Below are 23,808 nucleotides of genomic sequence, written 5' to 3'. Positions count from 1 at the left end.
TTATCAGAGATCTTGCTGACAAATCACTCTCCTGTGGCAAGAAAAAACATATTTACTCATTTACCCTCATTTACTCTGACCACAAATACCAGCTACTATGGGCTGGGTACTGTTGTCTTGGGTTTTTCATACTTAGCCTTGAATTTTCACAGATACCTATGAGGCAGGTAGAATCTATCATTTGAGAGATACGAACTCTGGTGTTCAGGAGGCTGAGTGACTCATTCAGGGTCATGGAGCTGTGCAAAGAGGGAGCAGACATGGGATTTGAACCCAAGGCTGTTTCTGGTTCTCAAGCCCGAATGCCTGCTGTTCCAGCCACTGCCTGGACATCACCACCTGGTGTGGCGGGGCTGTTTCTAAGCCAAACAGGTGCAACAGGCGGCTTCTGAGTGAGGGCCTGAGATGCCTCCTGAGGCTGTGCCCAACGTGCAGCAGCTTCTGATACTCCAGGGAGGATACAGCCAGGTGGGCGGTGCCTGCCCCCTGCCTGCCCGCGACGGCTGCTCTGGGCACCTGCCGGCATGACAACTTGGGCCTCATGCAGCTGCTGTCTCCCTTTGCTCTCCACGCACCAACCCCCAACACACACCAAAAGCTGGGTTCAAAACTCCGAGTCAGAGGCACAGAGCTCTCTCCTGAGCCCCCAAGGGAACAGAAGGACAGGGGAGCCAAATGAAACAAGATCATAAATGAGCGAGGCTCAGTCAGGAATGACGAAGCCTGACGCCAACCAGGTTTGGCATTCCTGCTTCTGGGTGGGCAAACACAGCTTGGTGAGCGCTACAATGTTTTTTTTTGGGGGGGTGGTGCAGGAGGAGGGCCATTTACTCATCCTATTTTATGGAAGAGAAAAACAAGGCTCACTTGTGAAGGGTTAAGTAACTTGCCTGAGCGCCTGCGGCCAGGCACATCTGTGAGCAGACACTGTTTATTTTCCCACAAATATTTACGAGACAAGTATGCATTTATGGAGAAAGCGAAAGCTACAGGCCTCGCTATCTAATTTCAGTGTCTGAATCCAACTGTGCCAATTAAAATGAAGGGTGAAAACACAACACCCCAAAGCATTTCTTATGACCCTGCCGAACAGATATTTTCCTTGGCAAATTCCTTTGGTTTCTCCGAATGTCAGCTTGTGTCCAGCCTGGGAAGAATCCTGAGGACAGGGCCCGGCTGGGCTGCACCGGCCCCGGGGAAGCCTGGCTGCACGATTTTCAGTCCAGAGCAATGCCTGTCACTTGCCTACTCTCCATCTGGGGGTGTGGGCGGGGGCGGGCGAATGTGGCACGCTCTGTGCCTTCCTCTCTTCTCATTTGCTTCTCTAAAACCTAGCGCTGCTTTCTGCCAACAGAGTTGAATTATCACCTGGTGAAGGAGATAACATTACGCAGACCCACCGTGGCGGAAAAGCAGCCTGCGGAGAGATGGATGAAGAAAATGATACTCACTATTGGGATGAGACAATGGAGCGGGGGTGGAGGAGCTAGTAGGAGCCGCTGAGGAAAGAAACATGAAGGTAAAGAAAAAAAAAGAAAAAAGAGAAGAAAAAAAAGCTCATTGAGGCACAGATACTGAATGAAAAAAAAAAAATGGAAGAGGGACCCCAGGGTGTCAGTGGCAGGAGCTGAAGCGGGTTAAAGCAAGGAGCAAAAACACCATGCATGAGGGCAGGTGGCCTGCGGGCCAGCGGAGAGCAGGGCTCTCTGACTTCGGACCGCAAGCCTGTGTCTCTGCCAAGCCCCAGGGTTCAGGTGAGGGACGGGGCCAGGAGCAGCAGCAGAGGCCTGCGGCCCCGCCTGAAACAAACAGCCGGTTCAGCAGGACCAGCCGTCTCCATGCGATCACATGTCAGGAGGAGAGGGAACCTGGAGCCCGGCTTAAGGCGAACGTGGATAAAAGGAGGCTTTGGCTTTTCACGTGCTAGATGTCCATATGCGCTCCTGTACAGGCCGATGTCTCCACTCCAGGCGTGTGCGTGGAGCAAAGCCTGTAAGCCTCATTCTCTAATCTCAATGTCCCAATGACACAGAAATAACCTTCCTACTGAAAGTTTACTAGCGGGTGAGGTCCAGGATTGTTTGGCATCTGAATGATACTCCAACCACCACTGTCCTCCAAAACCCTATACGGGTTCTCCAGATGCTGCTGTGAGCGTTACTCTCGCTCTCTCTTGGACAAAGGGGATGCTAAAGAGACTGGAACTAGATAAGTAACGCTCACCCCACTTTCGGCTTGGAGGACCGTCAGCGAGGGCTCATCTGAGGCATCCTGGACACTGAACAGATGTCCAGTTTTCTGCTGGCAAATATTCTGAGGTTGTCCCATCAACAATCACAAAACAAAGTCCCCTCTGGGAGCTAGATGAAAATCTGAAAAAACATCACCGTATCTCCAACACTGCCTGGGCACTCGTGGTTTGGTCTTCCTTTTCCCTCCCAGATGAGGCACCTCATTAAACCACGTGAGTACAAGGTCACCAGAGTCAGAGCAAGAGGGCCTACTAACTCATGGTGACTTGATGGTCTGGTTAATTCATGTGAAAGTGCATCTCTTTTACTTTTTTGGCTTCAAATGTTTGCATACCTGTCCATATTATTCTGGAAAAGGGGTGGAGTTTTATCTGTTTTAAACACAATATATTAGAATACGTTTAATTTATACTTGCAATGTGCCATCTAGGGGGCAAAATTTTGTGAAAACAAACATCTCAGGATGCCTCTTTTACAAAGGAGAGATTCATAATCTGTACACCCTGAAAGAAAGGGTCTATTTTGCTTCACAGTTCAGAAGCAAATTAAGAGGTGACATTCAGGCAATGAAATTCTGAAGGCGTGTGGCTCAGTCACAGAGAACAGGATGCACGCTCAAATGTCACATCATCGGGTTAGGGCCTCGGCAGCTTTGATAGGGAAGCAGCCCCTCCCGAGGCAAACGGAGCTTGTGAGCTTTCCACCGTGACAACACGCAGACATCTGGCCTAAAAAGACATGAAGCAGGGACATCTTTCCAGGCTGCAGTCCTATTTGCTTGTTTGGAGTCACAGCTGCCTCGTTACCTTCACACACATGTACGAACGGGACCCAAAGGAATCTTCAAACAGGTGAACCACGCTTTCTAATATGGCAGCTCAGAAGCAGGAGCTCTCTGAGGTTACCTGTGGCTTTGGCATGTTCATGCCCCCGAAGGTGGGTAAGTCTACTGGGGAGCCAGGAGAGCAACCCCATTATTGGCACATCTCAAGGAACTTCAAGAGATAAACTAATGTAAAATGCACTGGCTTTCACCTACTGCCTCCTAACCAGGGGGTGGGGGGTGGGGGGTGGAGGATGGGGTAGGGTGTCTGGCAGCAATGACTCTCTCTGTTCAGCATGACAGCGTGTTGACCCTGGGTACCTTCTCTCCCTTGGGGTGAGCGTGCACCTAGGGCCTAACTCCAGCATCACGGTCTCAGGCTGTCCACGTGCACCCCAACATGACAGGAGGGGAAAGCACTGCCGATAGGCGAGACGAGCCGGTGTCAGGAACCAATCCTGCTGGTTCTTGGGCTTGGTGTAAGCATGCAGCTCAATTTGTGGCTGATGTCACACAAGCTTTGTGCCTTCTGAGGGAGGGAGAACTCGGAGAAGTCCTTCCTGGAACGTGCCCTCACTTGCCAGTAGCAGTCAGTCAGTGGGTTTTGCCATGGGCATGCTAGAGGCTGGAGTCGCCCTTCCAACCGTATTCTTCTTCAGGATGGGTCTGGGTACCCCTGGGGCCAGGCCCTCCCTTCAGCCCCTCTAGGAGGGTCATGAGGGTACAGGAAATACCACAGTAACCAACTGTAGTGAGCGTATGATGTTCTCACATGTACGCGGCCTCTTATCCAGTTCAAGTTCTTGACAAAGGCACTCAACGCTAAGGCTGGGCCACGACTCTTCTTATCTAAGAGGAGTTTGATTTTTTTTTGTAATTCTTTAGGCCATAACTTATTAGATAATTGAGAAAACGGACTTTGCATGCCTCTAGCAATGCCTGCTGCCGGATCGTTCATGACCTACTTGGAATGGACAGCTGACCACACCATTTTCCAAAGGGCCTCTTGGAATCTGGGTTAATTACCCACTTTCCTACCAGCAGATAACAAACAATGAGGTCTAGAGGTCTCTCTCTTTTTTTAAATTAAACACCGACTTTTAAAACATAGCATCTGTTTAAGAAATTCTTTACCTTTACAAGGGCTGAGCTGGCAATGAATGAAAATCACTTACAGGCTTTGAACTCTAAGACCCAGTTACTCTGATTCGGTACTCAAACCCCAAGTACTAGTAAGCAGCTCAAAAGGAGGCCTCATCCCAGCCTTCCTGTCAATGATGTACCCAAGCCACATTCATTTACTGGTCAAAATTCGGAAGAGTAGAAGCCCAAACTGAGAGTAAAGATCCAGGAGCAAGTGCTCTCACCTTCAGAGCTGCCCCTTCTGAGTTTCCTCGGGGGCTGGGTGCCAACGGGAGCTGACAGCTGTCACTCTTAACCTGACCACTCCAATCCCCAATCCTGACTCTTTCCAGAACCGGTTCATTCAGGAACCAAGTCTGCTGAGATCATGGATTCAACACTTGCTGAAAATCTCCGAACGCCTACACTGAGCTACTTAGTTTCTGCTGTGGCTGCAATATTTCTGAATAAATTTTAAAAAGATAAGCTTCCCTGAGTGCCTTTCAGGAGCTAGGAGCTTTTTATGAAAAGAGTGTGCAGTTTTCCGAATACCTTTTCTTGTGAGTCTCTCTGGGTAACACTGAACTCAGCCTAGGAAGCAAGGGGCAAGCGTCAGCGGGAGTGAGGCTTCGGGGGCATCTTATAGCCCAAGATCAGACCCCTGCCCCCGCCCTCGCCCCCGCCACCGTGGAGGGGGCGGGCTTCTGTAGCCCTTGCTCCTTATGTTCACTATTTACAGCTTACGTGTCCTTCCCACGGAGAACTCCCCTCCCTATTAGCTTGGCAGTGAAGACACTAAGGAGCTGGTCAGTCTTTTCCAAACGTGGAAATGTGGAAATGCACACTGCAAATAACCTCCCTCTAAAGAACACAACTGACTGCAAGTGGGGATTTAACCCCAGCAGCTGCCTGCAGCACCTACCTGCGACTTGGGGGCCAAAGCTCATGTTACCCTTTACAGCTGCGGCTGCTGCTTGGGCCTCCTAGAGCCCCCCAGCTGCCACAGACAGAAAGGGGAGGCACTACGAGCTCAAGTCTTTTATCTCCTCAAAGCAAAAGCGCAAGTCCTTTCAGCTGCTTTTCCCTGTGAAGGGATTCTGAATCCCTGGTGTGGCTGCGGTCACTTCTCTGGCATCCTGGCAGGAGGTGAGGCGGTGCTCTCGCGTGTTACTCAGAGACCGCCTGCAGACCCACCTTGCTTAGCTTGGTGCGCAGCGGCATTGCCACGGGGAGTCATCACACACAGAAATTAATCAATCAACACAATTTCGAAGGACACAGAAATTGCATGCTCTACAACGGACGAGTGTTAGCCTCTTGGAGGAACCTACAGACATTAACAGGAGCACAACTAGACCAAGGTCAGTGTGGTTAGGGCCCGGACAGCATCATCTACTTCAGCCTAGGGGACGAAAAAGGGACCAGAACTAAATTAAGAACTAGGACTAGCAGATGTTAACACTATAGGAACAGATAATGAGGTATGAAGAGGCACTTACGTGGAAGAGGGCTGTCTGCATTTCCCATGGATGGAACACAGACGATAAGAAAAGACAAGAGACAGACCCAAGGGGGAAAAAAAAAAGATGTAAAAGAAATGAATAGACTCAGGACAGCACACGGAATTGGAAATTCAAATTATCATGTTATTTCAAATCCAGAAAGAAGCAGTTCCTGCAGAAAGAAGATGAGACAGGCCTGCTTCTGGAAAAGGTAGGGGGACTGCTTGCCGGCCTCTGGCTTCAAAGAGAAGGAAGCAAGGGATTGCCCTGCGTGGCTTTTCATCCCAGGAATGAGAGAGGACCCAGGGATCCCTGTGACCGCTCAAGGAGTCGGGCTGTGCTGCACCTGCTATAGCTGGGAGGATGCACGGTCCTCCCAGAGGTTTGGGGCTATGGAGGGACATCAGCAGAGCCTGGCCTTCTGTGGGACAGCAGGGAAAGCGAGGCAGGCAGAGGTGAGGGAAAAGGGAATGATGGAGGAAAGCGGTGCCATCCTGAATGGATCAGGAAGAAGCGCCTCTCTGGAAAGAGGCCCCAAGGGAGGGAGACCCTGACGCGCGCTCCTGGCGGGAGGGAGGAGGAGCAGAAGAGTCAGGGGCCTCAGCCACCCTTTTCCCTCGTGCACTGCTGGGCTCTTGCTCCTGCACATACATCGCACAGCAGCCCCTGCATTTCCGTAACGTCATCTCTCTGCTGTGGCAAAAATCCCACGCCTAATGACACGAACCATCGTTGCCTTTACCCTCTTCCTTCAAGTCACGGGGTGCTTTAGGGCCTTTGTGACCTGTGTCCAAAAGCAGTGTCTCCCAAATCCCTCCACAACATGCCTCTGCGTCTCTGCCCGCTCCCTTTACAACGTGTCAGGGGCTTCCTCCCTGGCTGTTATTCTAACAGGAGGGACCCGCTACTGTGACAGTGTCACCAGGCACTTTGGGGAAGAGAACCGAAGGGGCTGGGCATCAGCCATCACTGAGGGCCAAGGAACTAGGACGTGGGACCTCCTGGAGCAGAGGAAGCTGGAAGACAAAAGCTGTCATCCAAACCATGGATGGGGCAGCTCAGGGTCCCCTCTGCCCCTGAGGAGAAGAGGGTGGGGATGGGGAAGAGGCAGGGCAGCTGCTTTTACTTACGGACTGGCTGCGTCTTGAACTCAGAGGCTGTGCTGATCTCCCCCAGCCCCTTGCCGTTGAGGGCCGCCAGCCGCACCGCGTACGTCGTCTCCGGCTTCAGGCCCACGATGGTGACAATGCCCTCCATGTTGGCTGTTGCGAGAATATGAGAAGGATCACAAAGGGTGGAAAGCCCATTAGTAAAATGGCGCAGCCGCTGTGGAACGCAGCATGGCAGGTCCTCAAGAAATTAAACATAGCATTTCCATGTGATCTACGTCTGGGTATATCACGAAAGAATTGAAAGCAGGAAGTGGAACAGATACTTGCCCACCCATGTTCAGAGTAGCGCTGTTCACAATTGCCAAAGAGAGGAAACAACCCAAGTGTCCATCAGTGGACGAGTGGACGCACACGGTGTGGTACTGATACAGTGGAGTTTCAGGCAGCTTTAACACGGAATGAAACTCACTCGGACACGTGCTACAATGTAGGTGGACCTTGATGACATCAGGCTAAGTAAGCCGGACACAGAAGGACATGTTCCATTCATCTGTAGTAGTTAGAATAGTCAACTACACAGAGACAGGAAGTAGAATGGTGGTTGCTGGGGCTGGAGGGAGGTGGGAATGGGGAGCTAGTGTTTAACGGGCACTGAGTTTAGGATTATGAGAAAGTTCTGGAGACGGACGGTGGGGATGGTTGCACAATAACGTGATGGTACCTAATGCCACTGAACTTCACACTTAAACATGGCTAAAATGGTAAATTTCACATTCCACATATTTCACCACAACAAAAATAGAATCGGAATGTTGATTATATTTGAATATATATATATATATATATATATATATATATATACATACGTATGTATATATATACGTATATATATACGTATGTATATATATACGTATGTATATATATATATATATACGTATATATATAGCAGGGGAGGGTGGAATCCAGCTTGTAGCAATGACCAAAAAAAGAAAACAAAGCCAGTTGGACTTTCACATGGGGTCGACTTGCCATAGAGCTGGTGGGAGGTTTCAGAGGGAAGTTAGCGAGGTAAAGAGATCGTTTTCTTCTGGCTCCAAATGGACAGCCCAGAAACTCCTCAGGTTCCCCACCCCCCAAAAGCTGAAGGAGTGATGGAGGCTACCTGGTGAAATAAATTCTCAGTAAAAAGGGCCGGGAGGCAGCCACCCTTGTTACCACATACCGGACCGGGATTAAAACTTTCTATGGAAACAGGGGCGCCTGGGTGGCTCAGTTGGTTGAGCGCCGACTTCGGCTCAGGTCACGATCTCGCGGTCCGTGAGTTCGAGCCCCGCATCGGGCCCCTGTGCTGACAGCTCAGAGCCCGGAGCCTGTTTCAATTCTGTGTCTCCCTCTCTCTGACCCTCCCCCATTCATGCTCTGTCTCTCTCTGTCTCAAAAATAAAATAGAACGTTAAAAAAAAAAAAAAAATTAAAAAAAAAAAACTTTCTATGGAAACAAAAAGTATTTCACTGGCGTAGAAACCCCGCAGGGAGAGTTACACACGGTTGTATACTCGGTCTTCAGGGCAAAATAGTCCAGGCTCAAAATCTTCAAACGGTAGGCATCCAAGGGTCATTTTTAAAATTTTAGTTTGGAAATCTATCACAGGATGAATTGAAGAGCAGACTTGTCTCTCTGGCAATTTGTTGTGTGGTTAATACCATCATTACAGGGCAGCCCCTGAGTACACCAAGCAAGATGGATGGGTGACGGCACAGAACCCCCAGCCCGGATCACCCACAGGTGCAGGGCAGGGGCGGTCTGGACTCATCCAGTTGTGCTTAGCACCTAAGTAGGGCTTCTGCTTGGAGCGTGCTTGAGATGGCCTCGTCTTAGCGCGTCCTGAGAAGCAGGTTCTGACGTACCAGGGGACAGAAGGCCAACACTTCCAGAGGAGATGTGACCGTGCCCGAATTCCAGAGGGACAGGGATGGTGCTGCAGCAAAGGAACACGGACGGATGGCAGGCTGTGGCATCTGGCTTCCTCGGCAGGTGAGAGCGATGTGCCATTCTACCCGGGTGTGCAGTCAGGGGCCCGGCACCAGGGGTGAGCGTCTGCCCAGCACCGAGAAACCCATCGTTCGAAAGGAAACGCCGACTCTTCCCACTTACCCTCCTTGGCATCGTACCACTTGAAATGCCACACTTCTTCGCCCACTGCTCTCCACTCGGCCTTGTATTTGAGGATGGGCACACCACCTGTGGCCTCTGGTTCATCAAACTGCACCTGTGCTGTGCTAGAGTACGGCTCCACCTGGTCGATGGACGGTGAAGATGGGGTGTCTGTGGGGAGGGCACATATGGAGACCCAGGTGAGCCCGATTAGGTCCAGGACGTGACTCCCGGTCACAAAGCATGTCTCTCGTTTGTACTCATTCTTGGGAATCTTGTCACCCGTCTCCCGTTCCCCAGCCCATCATTCCCTCCCAACATGCGCCGTGCCCACACCCTTGAACCTCCATAGGCTCCTTGCTTCCTGACCCTCTGTCTTTGGCTACCCTGGCCCTCTCTTCTTTTGCTCTCTTAGCGTCACCGAAGGGCATGGACTAGGCCAGCAAAGACAAGGCTGGTACAGCCATCAGGGGTGCTCACCTGCTTGGACAAGGATGAATTCCAAAGACTCCTGTCCAATGCGGTTCACTGCAGTACAGTTGTAATTTCCGAAGTCATTTTCAGAGTCTGGGGTCACCTTTGGAAAGGAGGAACTTGTGGGTTACAAGTGTCCCACAGAATGGTCACTGATTCAGATCTTTGTTTACTGAATTAATTTGTAAGGAACAGAACAAGTAAAGCATGAACCATTAGCTCCAGCCCAGCCTTAAATCAGAGAGAATCGCCAAGGGGCTAGTGAGAGGCACGTTCGGCCTCCCAGGCTGTGACCTAGTCCCAGGGAGAGAGAGGGGAGCAGGGCTGAGACTCAGTTTCTTCTGTAGCCGATGGCTCCCCTGGTCAGGACACGTGGGAGAAGCAAGAGAGAAGATTTTAGCTGCAGAGGGCAGCCTATCTATCCATAGTCAGATTGTGCCTTCTCCACCCTCCCCTGTCCCCGCCCCGACTCACCTCCAGGTAGCTGGCCGAGGGGGTGTTGTAGATCTTGATATTGCTGTAATTGGAGCTTGGCAGCAGCTGGCCATCCCGGAACCATGAAATTGTGGCGCTGGGGTAGGCAAATACCTCGCACGTGATGTTCACCTGGTTCCCCTCCCACGTGTAGACAGCCACAGGGCCCTGCAGCTTCGGGGCATCTGCAAGGAACGGCAACGCCCATCAGGAAGACCACCACCACCAAGGAGCCCCGTGCACCCTGTCTCCGGGCCCTGGCAGGGTGTGTGTGCCCTGAAGCAGACCCAGTGCCAGGACACGGTCAAGCCCAGGCTGGTGTAGCAGTCCTGGGAGCTGCGTGGGAAGACGGAAGCGCCCGTGGGCTTGTAAGAAGCCTGGGGCGGTGGGAGGGACAACGTGGGGACAGAGGTCTGGAAGGGCCCAGGGCAGGGTGCAGCTCAGGTCCTGGCTGCTGTCCTCCCCTTTCACCCTGACCCCACACGGCCCCCTCCCCTCATTTTTCCAGTCACTGCTCACATTGCACTTCGAGGTACATGGACTGGGAGTCCTGGCCGATGGTGTTGCTGGCAGTGCAGATGTATTCTCCGGCGTCTGTGTACTGGATGCTCTTCAGGGTCAGAGACGACACGCGGGCATGGCTGCGCACCACCATGTGCCCATCCAGAGTCTGCCAGGAGGGAAGGGAGAGCGTCAGAATCTGAGGCAGGGAGGGGGGCGGGGCAGGAGACCGGGCCACCCCTCGTCTGGGACCAGTCTCACATCCTCTCCCCAAATCGTGCCAATGCCTAACTTTCACTTTAGGTACCTGGTAGTGTGGGAGGCTCTGGAGAGCACCACGGGAACCTGAGTGTATCCAAAATAGAAAATGGGACTCAAGTTTATGTCAGGCAGTCTGGACTCTGTGCCAAGGTTGATTTGGGGCAAGGACAACCAAGGTTCCCTGCCGCCACCACCCGCCCCCCCAAGACAACCCTGTGTGGCATGTCTTAAATGGAAGTGAAAGTCCTGGCTAGCAGATACTCCAGCAGCAGCAGCCTTGCTCCATGGGATTCTGGGAAACCTGCACCCCTATGCTTTCCTCCCAGGAGTCTGCCCGTCTGCCAGTTCCACAGTGCAGGCACACATAATGGGAAATCCGAATGTGCCAACTGCAAGAAATTATGCAAGAAACCTATATTTCTACAGATGCCTCACTTTCCTGAATGCTTAAAAGTAAAATAATTTCATTCGAGAGAAAGTCCGACAACTCAATGATCAGGAGCTGGTGAGTGGAAGTGAGGGGTAGCTGGGTCTTCTCTCCAGGGACAGTGGCACAGAGTCTCAGGCAGATCTGGGATCCATGACACCACACTCACCACCATTTTCTAGCCCCTAAGACCACAGTTGGCTTCCTGAGTCTCTGGAATTACAGTGGCTGGTCAAAAAGGGAATAAGCATATGACCCCTAGGCAATGGGTACTGTAATATTTCCAAGGGGCCTTTGCCTTGACACTCTAAAATGGTTGCTGGCCTAGTCTGGGCATGTTGCCCAAGTTCAAATCCTCAAGAAAGTTGGTCATCTGAAGAAGGAGTCTTGCTCTTCATAGGCTGGGCTACACTCTTATCTCCAGCATATGCTATTCTGTGGACATGGACAGGTGAGTGTTCTGCATATGGCATCTGTCATCCATGGGGTTGAGCCTTTAGGGAATCGAACACCTGCTTCAGATTCTTTTGACATGCTGGTTTGGAAGCCTGGGACTCAGAACTGCAATGTCATACAGCAGCCAGTTTAGGCAGCTCAAAAGGAAGGTCCCATTGGCCTTGTGTGTGGGGCAGTCTCCACAGATCTGCCCATCACTAATGGACCTAATCCTTCTCAGGCATTTAAGCCCCACTGAGGTTCTCATATCTGGAAGTTGGAATACCACTGCCGGCAAGGAGGCAGAGTGCTGAACAAAATCATCACTGCCTACCTCTGCGAGGGCCACCCCACTCTCAGAGGAATGCCCAGATGCCCATAGCTCTCAACTCCACCTGAACCATAAGTCTGCCAGGCTAAGTGGTTGAGGAGATGCCACACATTAGTGAGAGATGACAACAGACAGATGTGGAGCACTTGGCTAGTAAGCCTTGAGACATCCGGTTTGCTGAAGATACTGGGTCCTCGGACCCCCCTATCTTGTGGGCTGACAGGGTTGTCCCAATATTCCCGAGTGGTGACTCCCATGAGCCATATAAATTTTAACCCAGCAGATCTAGTGTCATCGAAAGCATGAAGCCACACCAGTAAGTATCTCTAAGGAGCTGACCTGATCTGCTTGTCACTTCTGTCTGTCCCCAACAGAGCAGGACAAAGGCAGAAAGGATTTGAGGTCCACCCCGCCCTGCCCCGCCCCACCCTTTTGGTTGTATCAGTGAGAACACAGGTTCAGCTGCTAGTGATACCAGCCAGTGGCTGAGCAATGACTGTTTGTCATAGAGGCACAGCTTGTCCTGGGCCCAGCACCCACAAACATGGAAAACTGACCGGATCTTTGGGAAGTCAAGAGAATATTTCCACAATAGAAGAAATATTGCAGCAAAAGATGAGAAGAGAGTCGCGGAACTAAGAGTAGGACAGTAACAAATCACAATGAAACAGGGCATGAGCAGTCTTTACTCAGAATATTCTAGAAAAAGGTTGAAGAGAAGCTTGGGAAGTGGTTTCATTGACAGCTATACTCTTCCCCCCTTCTATGTGTTCTAAATTTCTCTGGAAAAATTTTCTCCTTTAATGTTGTCAACAGACCAGTAGACAGCCCTCTACAGAGAATTCTTATTTTGCAGTGGCTCGTGACAGGATTGATAATGGGAATTTGCCAGATGCCCAGTTCTCCCTCCAAGGGGAAGCAGATAGACTCCAGTGCAATTAGACTGTTTCCCTCTGAAATGTTTGACTCTCACACAGGGACAAAGTCAGGGACTGCTACCCACAAGCCATCCAGACCAGGAGTCATGCTGATAAAGTCCAGGCTTGCAGAGGAAGCAGATGATCTCTGGGCAAGAAGGGAAAAACACCTGTGACAAGAAAACCCTGTTTTGCAAAAACAGCATGAAGGGCCATCACAACTATTCTTCTCATCAGAACATTTTTGTGTCCCTTCTTCTAGGTAAAAGTGCTAATTCTCAGAGCTTACAGAACGAAACTGGCCATAACCCAGTAACCTTCTTTGGAGCTCATCTGGACTTATGGTCTTCATCTCTGAATGAGACAAACAGGAGGAAATTCTGAGCCCCAGGGGTGGCACTCACTTGAAAGTCAATTATGTCCAAAGTGAGATACTCAAGATAAGGATACTTCTGGAAAACGGAAGTGAGTTGTCTGCTTTCCAGGGAGTAAACCTAGGATTTCCACTTATAATAATAATTCTCTTAACCTCCCTTAACGCTCCCTGATAAATCTCACGTCCCCCTCCAGCCAGGTCTAAATCAGAATGACAGGGGAAGATGTAGAAGGTCAAATAGAATGAGATCTGTAGTTACTGAGGAGTGGCTGATAATTAACCCCTCTTCTCTCCTGTCCCCAATCCCAATGGGTCTGTGACTTTCGGGCAATAAAACAGCCAGGCTGGGACAGCACTAAGTGATCCCTGTGCCACAGGAGGGAGGCATTTCAGCGAGACGAGCACCTGACTATGGTCCCCCATGACATGGAAGAAGGTAGGAAACAAAGACAGCTTATTGTACACTGGATTTGATCACGGCAGTGTGTTCATGTGTAGAAACTAGGATCAGTGCCCGGGGATGGGCAGTCAACTCTTCAATACTAAACAGCATTAAATATTTACAGCCACGATCTGAACACATGAGTTATGTGTTCCGAATAATTATCATTTCTGAAAACTAAGAGGAAAGAGTTACCTAATTAAAACACAGTGTATAGGATTGCCATATTCGACATTTGTAGTATTAAAATATCAAAGTTTCCTCTGGAGAAGAGACAAAAGCTATTTTTTAAAAAATATTTATGGATTCGACCCTTGAACCTCATCTAAAGTATACTAGTTTTTATCTTGCTATCTTTCACTTACACGAATCACTGAAAGAAAGACAGGCCTGATTGTAACTAGGGTCTTGAGTGTGTAACATTAAAATCTAAAGATTAATATTTAGCTTTAGTTTTCAAACAAGGTCCCACATTACCCAAATGGAAGGAAGCAGTCAGAGAAATCTCAAAGGCTAAACGCTAATGACTTCTAAAACCATTTGTGCCAAACCATGCAAACCTCATAAATTTAATTCTCTATGAAAGTAACATAGGTATGCTTAGCAATTTGGGGAAACCAAGGAGAGATGTCATCTGCATTGCTGTCACATGAAATGGGATGTGATCATTTACCAGGACCGATCATTCTAGAATAAAGCGAGCAACAAGATGAGTTGAGCTGGAAAGGGCTGAGTGGGTTTTTAGACACTAACTCTGTGACTTTATGACCCAAAGCCACATCAACCAGGTGAGAGGCAAAAAAAAAAAAAAAAAAAAAAAAAAAAAATCTCATCATTTCAAAATGCCTGGCCTGGGAATTGGAGCGATTTATTTCTGTAAGTATAATTACCTGGAGGTGATTTTACCAGCACCAGCAAGAGAATAAGATCCAATTTTAAGAAGTAATAAGGATTTGTTCATCCACTCCCAACACAGCTTGCTTGCTCATCCTAAGACACTATTGCCAAGTAACGTCTACCACTATTGACCTATTCTTTAATCTAACTAGATGACTAATTAGTTTAGCATGTCTGGTTATTAAACTGTAATGGCGAGTTAAACTGCTATGCTTTCGAAACTAAAGACTGGCTAGTGGTCAGGTAAGCTATACCTCCTGCTTCTCCGGTCGAGTCCACGAAGCCTGGAGAGAACAAGATATAAAACACAACAAGAAAGCAGTAAAATTTTACAACATGTTGCTTCAGAGAATTGATGTATCACACTGCATTCCGTGCACATGCAGCTTCTTTTCAACTCAGAACTTTTTCCAAGGCTCACTTTCAATGGTGTGTTTATTACCCAACTGAATTTAGGGTTTAGCTTATGGTAAGCTTTCCCCACCCCCTTATGCACATTAAGATGTATAATTCAAAGGAGAAGGCTTTCCTAATCTTTGGTAGACATACACAGGGGTACCAGCAGACACAGCAGACTGCTCCTGTTCCAGAACATCTTGAATATTTCTCGTAGTTATTTCATGTCGCTATTAGTTCTGACTATAAAGTCTAGAGATACTCATAGAGTATGTTTCCTCCTTTGGATTCTATTAGCTTATCACAAAAATACGAATGCCATTTTGTGCTCATGCATTTTATAATTCATTGCATGCATCCTATTAAAAATCACGTTTATATTTTCTAAAAAGGAACTAAAAAAGGAGCAGAGAGGTACATTAGGAGTGGTTAAGTATGAAGTGCTTAAAGTTGTTGATCAGGAAACTTCCAGGACACCAAATTCTGAGTGCTGAGGCAGGCTCCAGTCAGTTCTCAGGGGCAGAGGAATGCCCGGATGGCATGCAGGCTCAAGCGTGCACCATCGACATCAAACAGAGGAGGGAGTCAGATCAGAAGCATAGAGGTTTGGGTGTCTTCCTACCCACGTCTGCATATTTTATATCTGGCACTCGGGGAACTCCTACACTTAGAGTTTTTCCGTTTTCATACTGGGTTTCAAAAACATCCTACCTGCAGTTGTTCTTTTTATTAAATGGCATGACTGCCTGGTTGTCCCTGATGTTCAGATGGAAAAAGGAGAGAACAGATACCATAGACAAGGCAATGCAATCCAGGAGATGCAAATGGTTAGCAAACATTTAGTAGGAGTCCACTAAATGCAGAGAGCTTTTGTGAGAAATGAGGATGGAGAGGTTGGATTATGTCACGTGATGCTGGAATGAAGAAAAAAGTGAGGACAGAGGACCATGCACCATGTGTCGGTGTGCCAGCATGTCAAATGTGGCCGCCAATGAGAAGCTTGTCTGTCACATGCCAGGGCTGCATGAATCAAGACTTTTTTAAAGGGCTATCTCATATGGAGTTACTTGTTTTTCAAATCTGATCCTTCTTGTACCTCTCCCAAATCACTAGGGTTTTGTGTCGTTGAGAAGTAGTTGCTAGTAACACAATGCCTCCACTAGCCTGACGACATGCCTGTGTGCCCGATGGGAGTGGTAGGATATGCCTTGGCCCTGATAATTTGGTGATGGTGTGTAGTTCACTTTAAGACAATCTGATGTGCAAATATACACACATAAGACAAATTAGGATGTGATTAGCCATGCTCCAGAAATTTTAAGTTCCAGGTCCTTTTAATATTCACGTTTTATTACCTCACATACGAGTCTGCAGGAATATGTACAGTGAAGCATCCCTACACTTAGCCTAAAGTAGACCCTGCTATACCTCTGCCCACACCCTGAATATGCCAGACTCTAACTGCTTATCATAGGCACCTTTTCCAGTGTTTATACGTGGGCACCTGGTTTGCATTAATGAGGAATTCTCCCCGGTGACAGAAAGATCCAGTTTTCAGTGAATCCAGAATTTCAAAGGTCTCTCTTATTTGTGGGATTTGTGGGATACTCTGTCAGCTAAAGACTCGAGGTTCAGGAAGTTCCATTTTTTTCTACCTGTTCTGAACTCAACTCTTTGCCCCTCTTCTTTTCCTTAAATATTAAGGCTTCGTATACATTTCTTTACCAGTCATTTCAAAGGCATGTTCAAATAAGAGGTTCAAATACGCACACAGAGAACGTGTTCTGATAGTGACCGATTGTGCAAATCATCACCCAGAGGTCTCGCTCAGTATGTAAATGGTACCTGGAAGTTAGCCCCACTCACTCACATACCTGGCAATATTTAAAATGAGTCTTGGTAGTATGAGCAATGAAATGATGTGGATGTGCAAACTTTCTTTGTACCTGCATTATCACAATGTCCTCCAGACACATTGATCAAACTGACCCATTATGATGTTCAAATATGGTTTGTTTCAAGGGTTTTTTTTTTGTTTGTTTGTATTTGTTTGTTTTGGGCCAACATAATGGAGATTAAGAAATGGATTAACTTTCAGACAGGTGATCTACCCTAACGATCTTAATGACCCAAATGTAGCCTACCTGTTATCAGTTGTTGAGCAAAACCAACTCAACTAGCTGAAGCTTAGCAGACTGATAGTAATCGGTCTTGAAGGAGTGATTGGACTGAACCCAGAGATGCGATCAGATAGATTTTGACAATCAGGCTCAGTGTACTGGCTTTTGCTTGTTTCCCCCACCCCTTCTTTCTCTTCTTCTTTTTTTAATGAAGAGGAACATAGTTTTCCATTAGAAAGTTACTAACTCTGTGCCTATGGTTGAAAGCCTTTTCTCTCCTCTTAAGAAGGGTAATACTAGACAAACACTAGACTTAACTGGCAATGAATCAAAAGACCAAGTTGCTGTAATTAGCTTATATTGTAACCAGTTTTATTAAAGAAATCATTGAGGGGCACCTGGGTGGCTCAGTTGGTTAAGCATCCAACTTCAGCTCAGGTCATGATCTCACAGTTTTTGAGTTCAAGCCCCATTGTGAGTCCCAGCCCCACGTCAGGCTCTGTGCTGACAGCTTGTTCAGAGCCTGGAGCCTGCTTCGGGTTCTATCTCCCTTTCTCTCTGCCCCTGCCCCACTCACACTCTGTCTCTGCCTCTCTCAAAAATAAATAAACATTCAAAAAAATAAAAAAAAAAAAGGAAATCATTGAACCTTCCACAAAAGTCCTCAAAATCATGAGGAGCACCATGATATTGGATGCTCTGCCTTCCAAGCCAGTGACCCAAAGGAAGGCCCTGGTAGCACTCTAAGGACTTTGCACGTGACCTTGTCCGAGTCAACATTTTTATCAGAGACTTAGACAAAGATATTTCAAGTAAGTGTTCAAACAAGGTTGGAGCCAATAGCTAATACAGATACTGGATGACAGCTGCATGGGGAAGGCTTCTGAACTGCTTGCCTTTGGGCCTTGTGAAGGAAGTTGGGTCACCACTGAGTGTTAGACCTCATTACTTTAAAAATACGTGAATAGAACAGGGGGGCCCCTGAGGCTCGAAATGCCCTAGACCTACAGACCTTTAAGGACAGTTCTGATAAAAGCCACACTTGCCTGGTTAGAAGGATGGACTGAAATGGTTCTCAAGCCAGAAAGAGTTTGTATGGGTGGCATTTTTGGTAATCGAGGTGATTAGAGGTGGCTACTGGCATCTAGAAGGAAGGGAGCTATTGGTACTGAGTTTCTGGCCATGCACAGGACCATCCCAGTGAAGGAAGTGCCTTCCCAAAGTGCCACTGATACCACTGAGAAACATGGGGTTTCAATAAACAAAACACAACTTTTAGCAGAAATAAATATAATATTCTGCATTTGAGGTGAAGCAACCAATTGCATAAGAGCAGGATAAGGGGCTATGTGGCTTAAATGCTGTTCAGATAAAAAAGAGCTGAGAATTTTAGTTGACCCCAAGCTCCACATGAGGCAACACAATGAGGAAACCGCTGCAGGGGCCAATGCAACTTTAACTGCATGGTGGTGTCCAGATCAAGGGAGTCAGAGCTGCACGGAAGACTGCATTAGTTACACTAGGCACCATAAAACTTCAGGGGAGTGTCACTGGACTGGGACCACTGGGACCACTAGAAAGCACAAGGCGGGGAACCCATGACCCCAGAAATGAGGAAGACCACTGAGTGTGTTTAAGGGAAGAAGAGTGGAGAATCCAAGAGCCCTCACACAGGGCACTGAGTGGCAGAGGTGGGAAGACGGAGCGGAAAGGGCAAGGAAGCAGACCTTCCCAATCACCAGTGCTGGCCAGCTGTCTTGCAGAGGACGGTCGCCATCACCCTTCAGGGAGTGGCCATGGGGCTTTCTGGCAGATATGCTGGCAAGGGAGTGCCAGGTGAGACTAGACAACCTGGAATAGGGCCTCCCTTCCTGCCTTCTATGATTCCAGCATTTTGCGCGGTCTAATTCTCAGGAGACTTCCTGGCCTCCGCGGTTAGACACAAGTGGCTATTTTTATCTGCTTAGTGTATCAGCCTGATTGTAAAAAGCCAACTGTTTTCTCTCACTTCTATGCTGCAGTGACTCTAATCATCTTGGTACCTGATTATATACGATGCACCTTCAGGTGGAGGAGAACATGACGGGCCGCTGCCAGGTAAAAGTGAAATTTATTACCTGGAGTCCAACCGGCACCTGTAATAGGCCATCTTCGTTCTATTCATTACAAGCTATCCTCAGTGTAGGACAGAGAGCAAGCCTCTTTGATGTCAATATATAACTGATAGAAATGGCAACTTTTATATGCAGGGGTTCATTTAGGCAAGTGTGTTAATCTGGTGTCATCTCACTGGCTGGTCTGGAGGACTTGTTCTAATATCGATTCACTCATGCTCCAGTAATGTCACGTCAAGTAGACTTGAAGACAGTCTGTATGTAGTAAAAGGAACCACAATGCAATATATGTGGCTGGCCTTCCATAATTATCTCAGGTTGAGACCAGTGATCTACACTGATAACTGAATTATACAGTACCTACTTGGCCTGAGATGGTCTCTGTTGGATACCTTTGGTTTCACTACTTAGTAAGTATGAGTGTGTATTAGTGCCTGGTTATTTGTTCTCTTTCTGTAAAAATGAATTCACAGATAGAAGGCAGAAGTGACCACCTATTAAAGAACTTAGGGTAGGCACAAATCTTAACGGCCCTTCTGGTATAGCTTAGATGTTGAGCTATTCCTAGAAAAGACATTGAATTTAAAAGCATCATTCATCTGGGATAGATATTATTTCTGTCCTTTACTGTAGGTCAACGATATACACTGGTTCATTCTGGACAAATCTACTCACAAGCCTGATAGAGAAAAATCTGGTGAGCAGCAGCCCTGTGGTTTAAGCCCTGAAATGTACATTCAATCCATGTAACACACACGATGGGAGCTGAAATCTGAGCTTAGGGTTTAATTCCAATGTTGATAAAGAAAGTATCCAAGTAAACACCACATTTCCTAATCCGGTTGGTTTTCACAATATCGAACAGCATATGTGAGTCTCAAAAATACTTAGCAGTTCCTTGAGTTTTTGTTAAGTGGAATTCAACTGTGGAGGTAAAACTTGCAAAAAAAATAATGGGCTTTTTGGAACAGCAATTTCTATTCCTTTTGATTTAGTTTGCTTTCTATTAACAGGGCAGAAATCAGATCCTCAAATGCAAATCCCAAACGTGGCTCTGGCATTTCACACTATCTCTTTTTGACTTTATTTTAGTTTACCCTCTCTAGGGATTTCCTTTAGGCAGGCAGAAGAGTGAAGATCTATCATTTTTGACATTCAGGTCAATAAGCAATCCATTATAAATGTTCTTTAAGGCTAAGGCCATTATTCCTGAATAGGTGACAAAATTTTGGCCAACTAAAATGAAGCCCATTACTAGAGGGTATATGAGAGGAGACTGGAGATGTGCCATAAGAGGCTTTAAGTTGCTCTGAAACCAAGCTGTTTCTTCCTCCTGCTTTTGGCCCACTCAGCAGCAAAGAGCTGCAATGACGTAAGGTTATCTAAATTTTTATATATTGTCAATAATAAAGATAGCTTTCCGGGGGCCTATAAATCTACATGCTTTAAAGCTAAATTTTCCCAGTCATTTCAATTTACCAAGAAGGTCGCTGCCATGTGCTTAAACTCTCAGTGAATGTACTGTAGAACCCAGTGGAATAATCATCATGTAGAAACTGCTAATTATTTTTGCCTTCAGAACAAAATGATATCCAAATGTGACCGAAAATACAGGCAGACACAAAGGCAACCAAGCTTTTGTGCGTATAGTGCATGTACAGCATGAGTCTACAAAACACAAGGAAAAGAATTAATAGGGCTCATTCTGATCCCCGCTATTTCTGGGCGACACTTCCCTGGGTGCCCCCTGTGATGATGGTAGGAACAGCTGGGGCACCAGGATCTTGGCTTTTCCTCGCACCTCATAGCTCCATAATCCAAAATCACTACCCCCTTCCTCCCCAGAACGTCTAACTTGACCATGCCCACTAATATCACAACCCTGCAAATCTTTGCAAGAAACTGTGGTCCTTCCACTGTAAAGGGACACTGGTGAGGCCACAGCCAGGCAGGCTGGAGGACGGAGGCCACAGGACCTGGCATGGCCTCTGGTGTCTGCATCCTATCTTTGGGCTCATCGAAGAGAACGGGGCATGGGCAGACACAATCTGCTTGGAGCCTGCATCCCATGGCCCTGAAACTCTTGGGGGACATCATACCTTTTCTTCGCTGCTGATGTTTCGGGTAGAAGTCCTCCAGGTGATAGAGGGAATGGGGTCTCCTGAGGCTTCACAGGTAAGAGTGACTTGTTCCTCTAGTTCCATGGCAGTCTGGTTCTCTACATAAGTGATTTTGGGTTTTGCTGAAAAGACAAGACTTGTTAATGAGTCTATCTGATCTTTGAGCTTTCTGGGTTTAAGTTACAACATGCACCCATTCAACGAAGGTTACGTGCTTACTAGGTGTTAAGAACCTATTCCAGGTGTTGTAGGAGATAAAGAATGGAATCCTCAAGGAGTGTGCAAATGGGCATACAACAACATTGATGTGATAGCCAGAGAAATAAGATCCCATAGAGTAAGAGTGCTAAGGGCAGTGGGTGGAGAAGGTGCGGGGCAGAGGAAGATCGCTCCTCTGGCTGGAACCTTCATGAGGGGAAAGTGTCCCGGCTGGGCCATGAGACTTTCAACACATGGAACTTTGGGATAGAGACAGTCATTCCAAGTGTAGAAACCTGCTTGACTGAAAGCAAAGAAGCGAGAACATGGGAAGAGGGCAGTGTGGCAGGAGCTGGTGTTTGTACATCACGGCAGGGGGAAGCGATGCTGGTCCCAGGCACAGGGATCATGACTGCCTGGCTAAAACACTTGCTTTGAATGATCTTGGGTGGCTGATGGAGGCCCACTGGCGGTGTTTGATCAGAGGAATGAAATGGCCATTTGTACTTCAAGAAGGTTAATCTAGAAAAACTCAAGATGATTTAGAATGGAGGAAACCTTGAGGTGGGAAAACCAATTTGGAAGCTCTGGCCGTGCCCCAGATGTGGCTTAATACAGTCCCGAACTGGGTGGTCTGGGGTGGGGGACAGATGGGGAAGGTCAGCTTTGAGAGAGGTACTTAGAGCAGGTTTCACAGGAAGTGCCAAGGGAACAGAGGGCAAAGGAGGCATGGCAAGACACAAAAGAGGGGATGAGAAGGTGCTGACATGACTCTGAGCGTCTTGCTGGAGGGGGGAGTTGGGTTCGCATTGACTCCAGGAAGGAAATATGGCGAGTGATGGGTTAGGGGCTGTGGGGTGGGCTGGGATGGGAAGGAGATGAGATGGGTTCATTTTCCAAATGTTTTGGGTAATGCAAGAAAACACAAGGATTCGAAAGCTGAGTTAAATGTTAAAACATTAGAGAAAATTGACTTTTCCTGATTTAAAACAATTATACTCCGAAATTGCTAAACCTTCCATGGAAGAGAAAAGATAACACTACACAAATGTAACTTATTTCACTAATGGAGGAGAAAGACCAGGCTAGATATACAAACAAAAGAGAAATAAATCAAATTTACGGATAATTTTGGAAAGAACTGCATTTCCTTTACATTCACATTCATACGGTACCCCCAAGTAGGTTAATGAACTACTGCCTATATACATCCTACAAGTTGAGGTGCTCAATTTTGCTTTAATAAAGAGAAAGCATTGGCAAGGCTGTGCATTTTCTGTAGCAAATATCTGCTTCTATATAAAACTACCCCTATAGATCAAATATTCTGCCACAGTTAATCTGTACTAACCAGCCTGCTCGGCAAATCCTTTTTTGATGGCAAGCACATAGGCACATCTCAATCCAATGTGGCCAAATGATCACAAATTGGAATTGATGGAGTCCAGTTGAGTGAGGTTTTCCCCTTGGAAGGTTTTGTGTCTATCTTGATAAATAGGATTTTCCAGGTGGTCACAACTCATATTGAATGGACCAAGTGTTAAGTGTAGCTGGACAGGAGGTTTTACAAAGATAAAAGCTGAATTTCTACCCTGTTAAAATCACAGATTGAAGCGTGTTAAAAAATAAATAAAATTCAGCCTAACGACTGAATTCACTGAACTGGACAGTTGTTTTGAAGTCTGGAGGCAGTATAGGAAGGCTGAATTTTGGCTTCTTGAAAGCTCGATGGATGTTGTGACCGAGACGGTGTTTGCTGGCCTTTTTCTGACCCCCTGAACTTGGTCCTGGCAGCAAAAGGTTAACAGAAGACAGACAAGGTATAGTTAACATCTATTAATGTTTGGTTTGGTGGGTTACAAAAGGTCCACTGTACACATCTTTAGAAAAAAGGAAAATGTATTCTTACTAAAAATATTATTAACAATAGCTAATTTCAGATGGTCTACAGAGGGCTGTTGGGAAGGAAGGCAAGCTTTTCACTGATGACTTAACCTCTCTGCACTACAGAAGCAAGGCTCTTGTGAGAAGTAATTGAAGGCTTAGAATATTGCCTTGGAGATAGGATACCAATATAATTTCCTGTCCAAATCAGGACACCCTTGAGTGGGAGAAGGGATTCTCTACATAACTACCTTGGGACAGTGGGCATCATCAGGCCAACGGGGACAGATGCAGGGTCATTTCCCTCTGCAACCCAGGATCTACAGGAATAGCTCCAGGTTTTATCTTCAGATGGTACTTGTATCATTTTAATTAATGTCTGTTGTGGGCCCTTGACTGTGGATCCCCATTTTATATTCCACCTGCTGCTATGGGAGTTAATGCCTCAGACTGTCCCATTGTACATCTCCCCATG

At 47.3% G+C, this 23,808-nt stretch overlaps 1 protein-coding gene across 1 annotated transcript in view; it reads right to left on the bottom strand.

The window, feature by feature from the left end:
* The window catches only part of NCAM1 (neural cell adhesion molecule 1), a 387,986-nt gene that overhangs the window by 32,952 nt on the left and 331,226 nt on the right, over positions 1–23,808 (bottom strand). Inside the window, exons 14-21 of the mRNA XM_042904392.1 lie at positions 21,231–21,373; positions 10,434–10,584; positions 9,915–10,099; positions 9,447–9,543; positions 8,967–9,137; positions 6,830–6,961; positions 5,697–5,711; positions 3,397–3,399 (exon numbers count right to left, since the gene is read on the bottom strand). Coding sequence (XP_042760326.1) covers positions 3,397–3,399; positions 5,697–5,711; positions 6,830–6,961; positions 8,967–9,137; positions 9,447–9,543; positions 9,915–10,099; positions 10,434–10,584; positions 21,231–21,373 — 897 coding nt within the window. The remainder of the gene's footprint in view (positions 1–3,396; positions 3,400–5,696; positions 5,712–6,829; positions 6,962–8,966; positions 9,138–9,446; positions 9,544–9,914; positions 10,100–10,433; positions 10,585–21,230; positions 21,374–23,808) is intronic.

This window comes from Panthera leo, chromosome D1, assembly GCF_018350215.1.
Source record: "Panthera leo isolate Ple1 chromosome D1, P.leo_Ple1_pat1.1, whole genome shotgun sequence".
In the NCBI taxonomy this organism is placed as follows: domain Eukaryota; kingdom Metazoa; phylum Chordata; class Mammalia; order Carnivora; family Felidae; genus Panthera; species Panthera leo.
The sequence above is the reverse complement of the archived record's forward strand: the minus strand, read 5'-3'. Positions and strand labels throughout refer to the sequence as shown.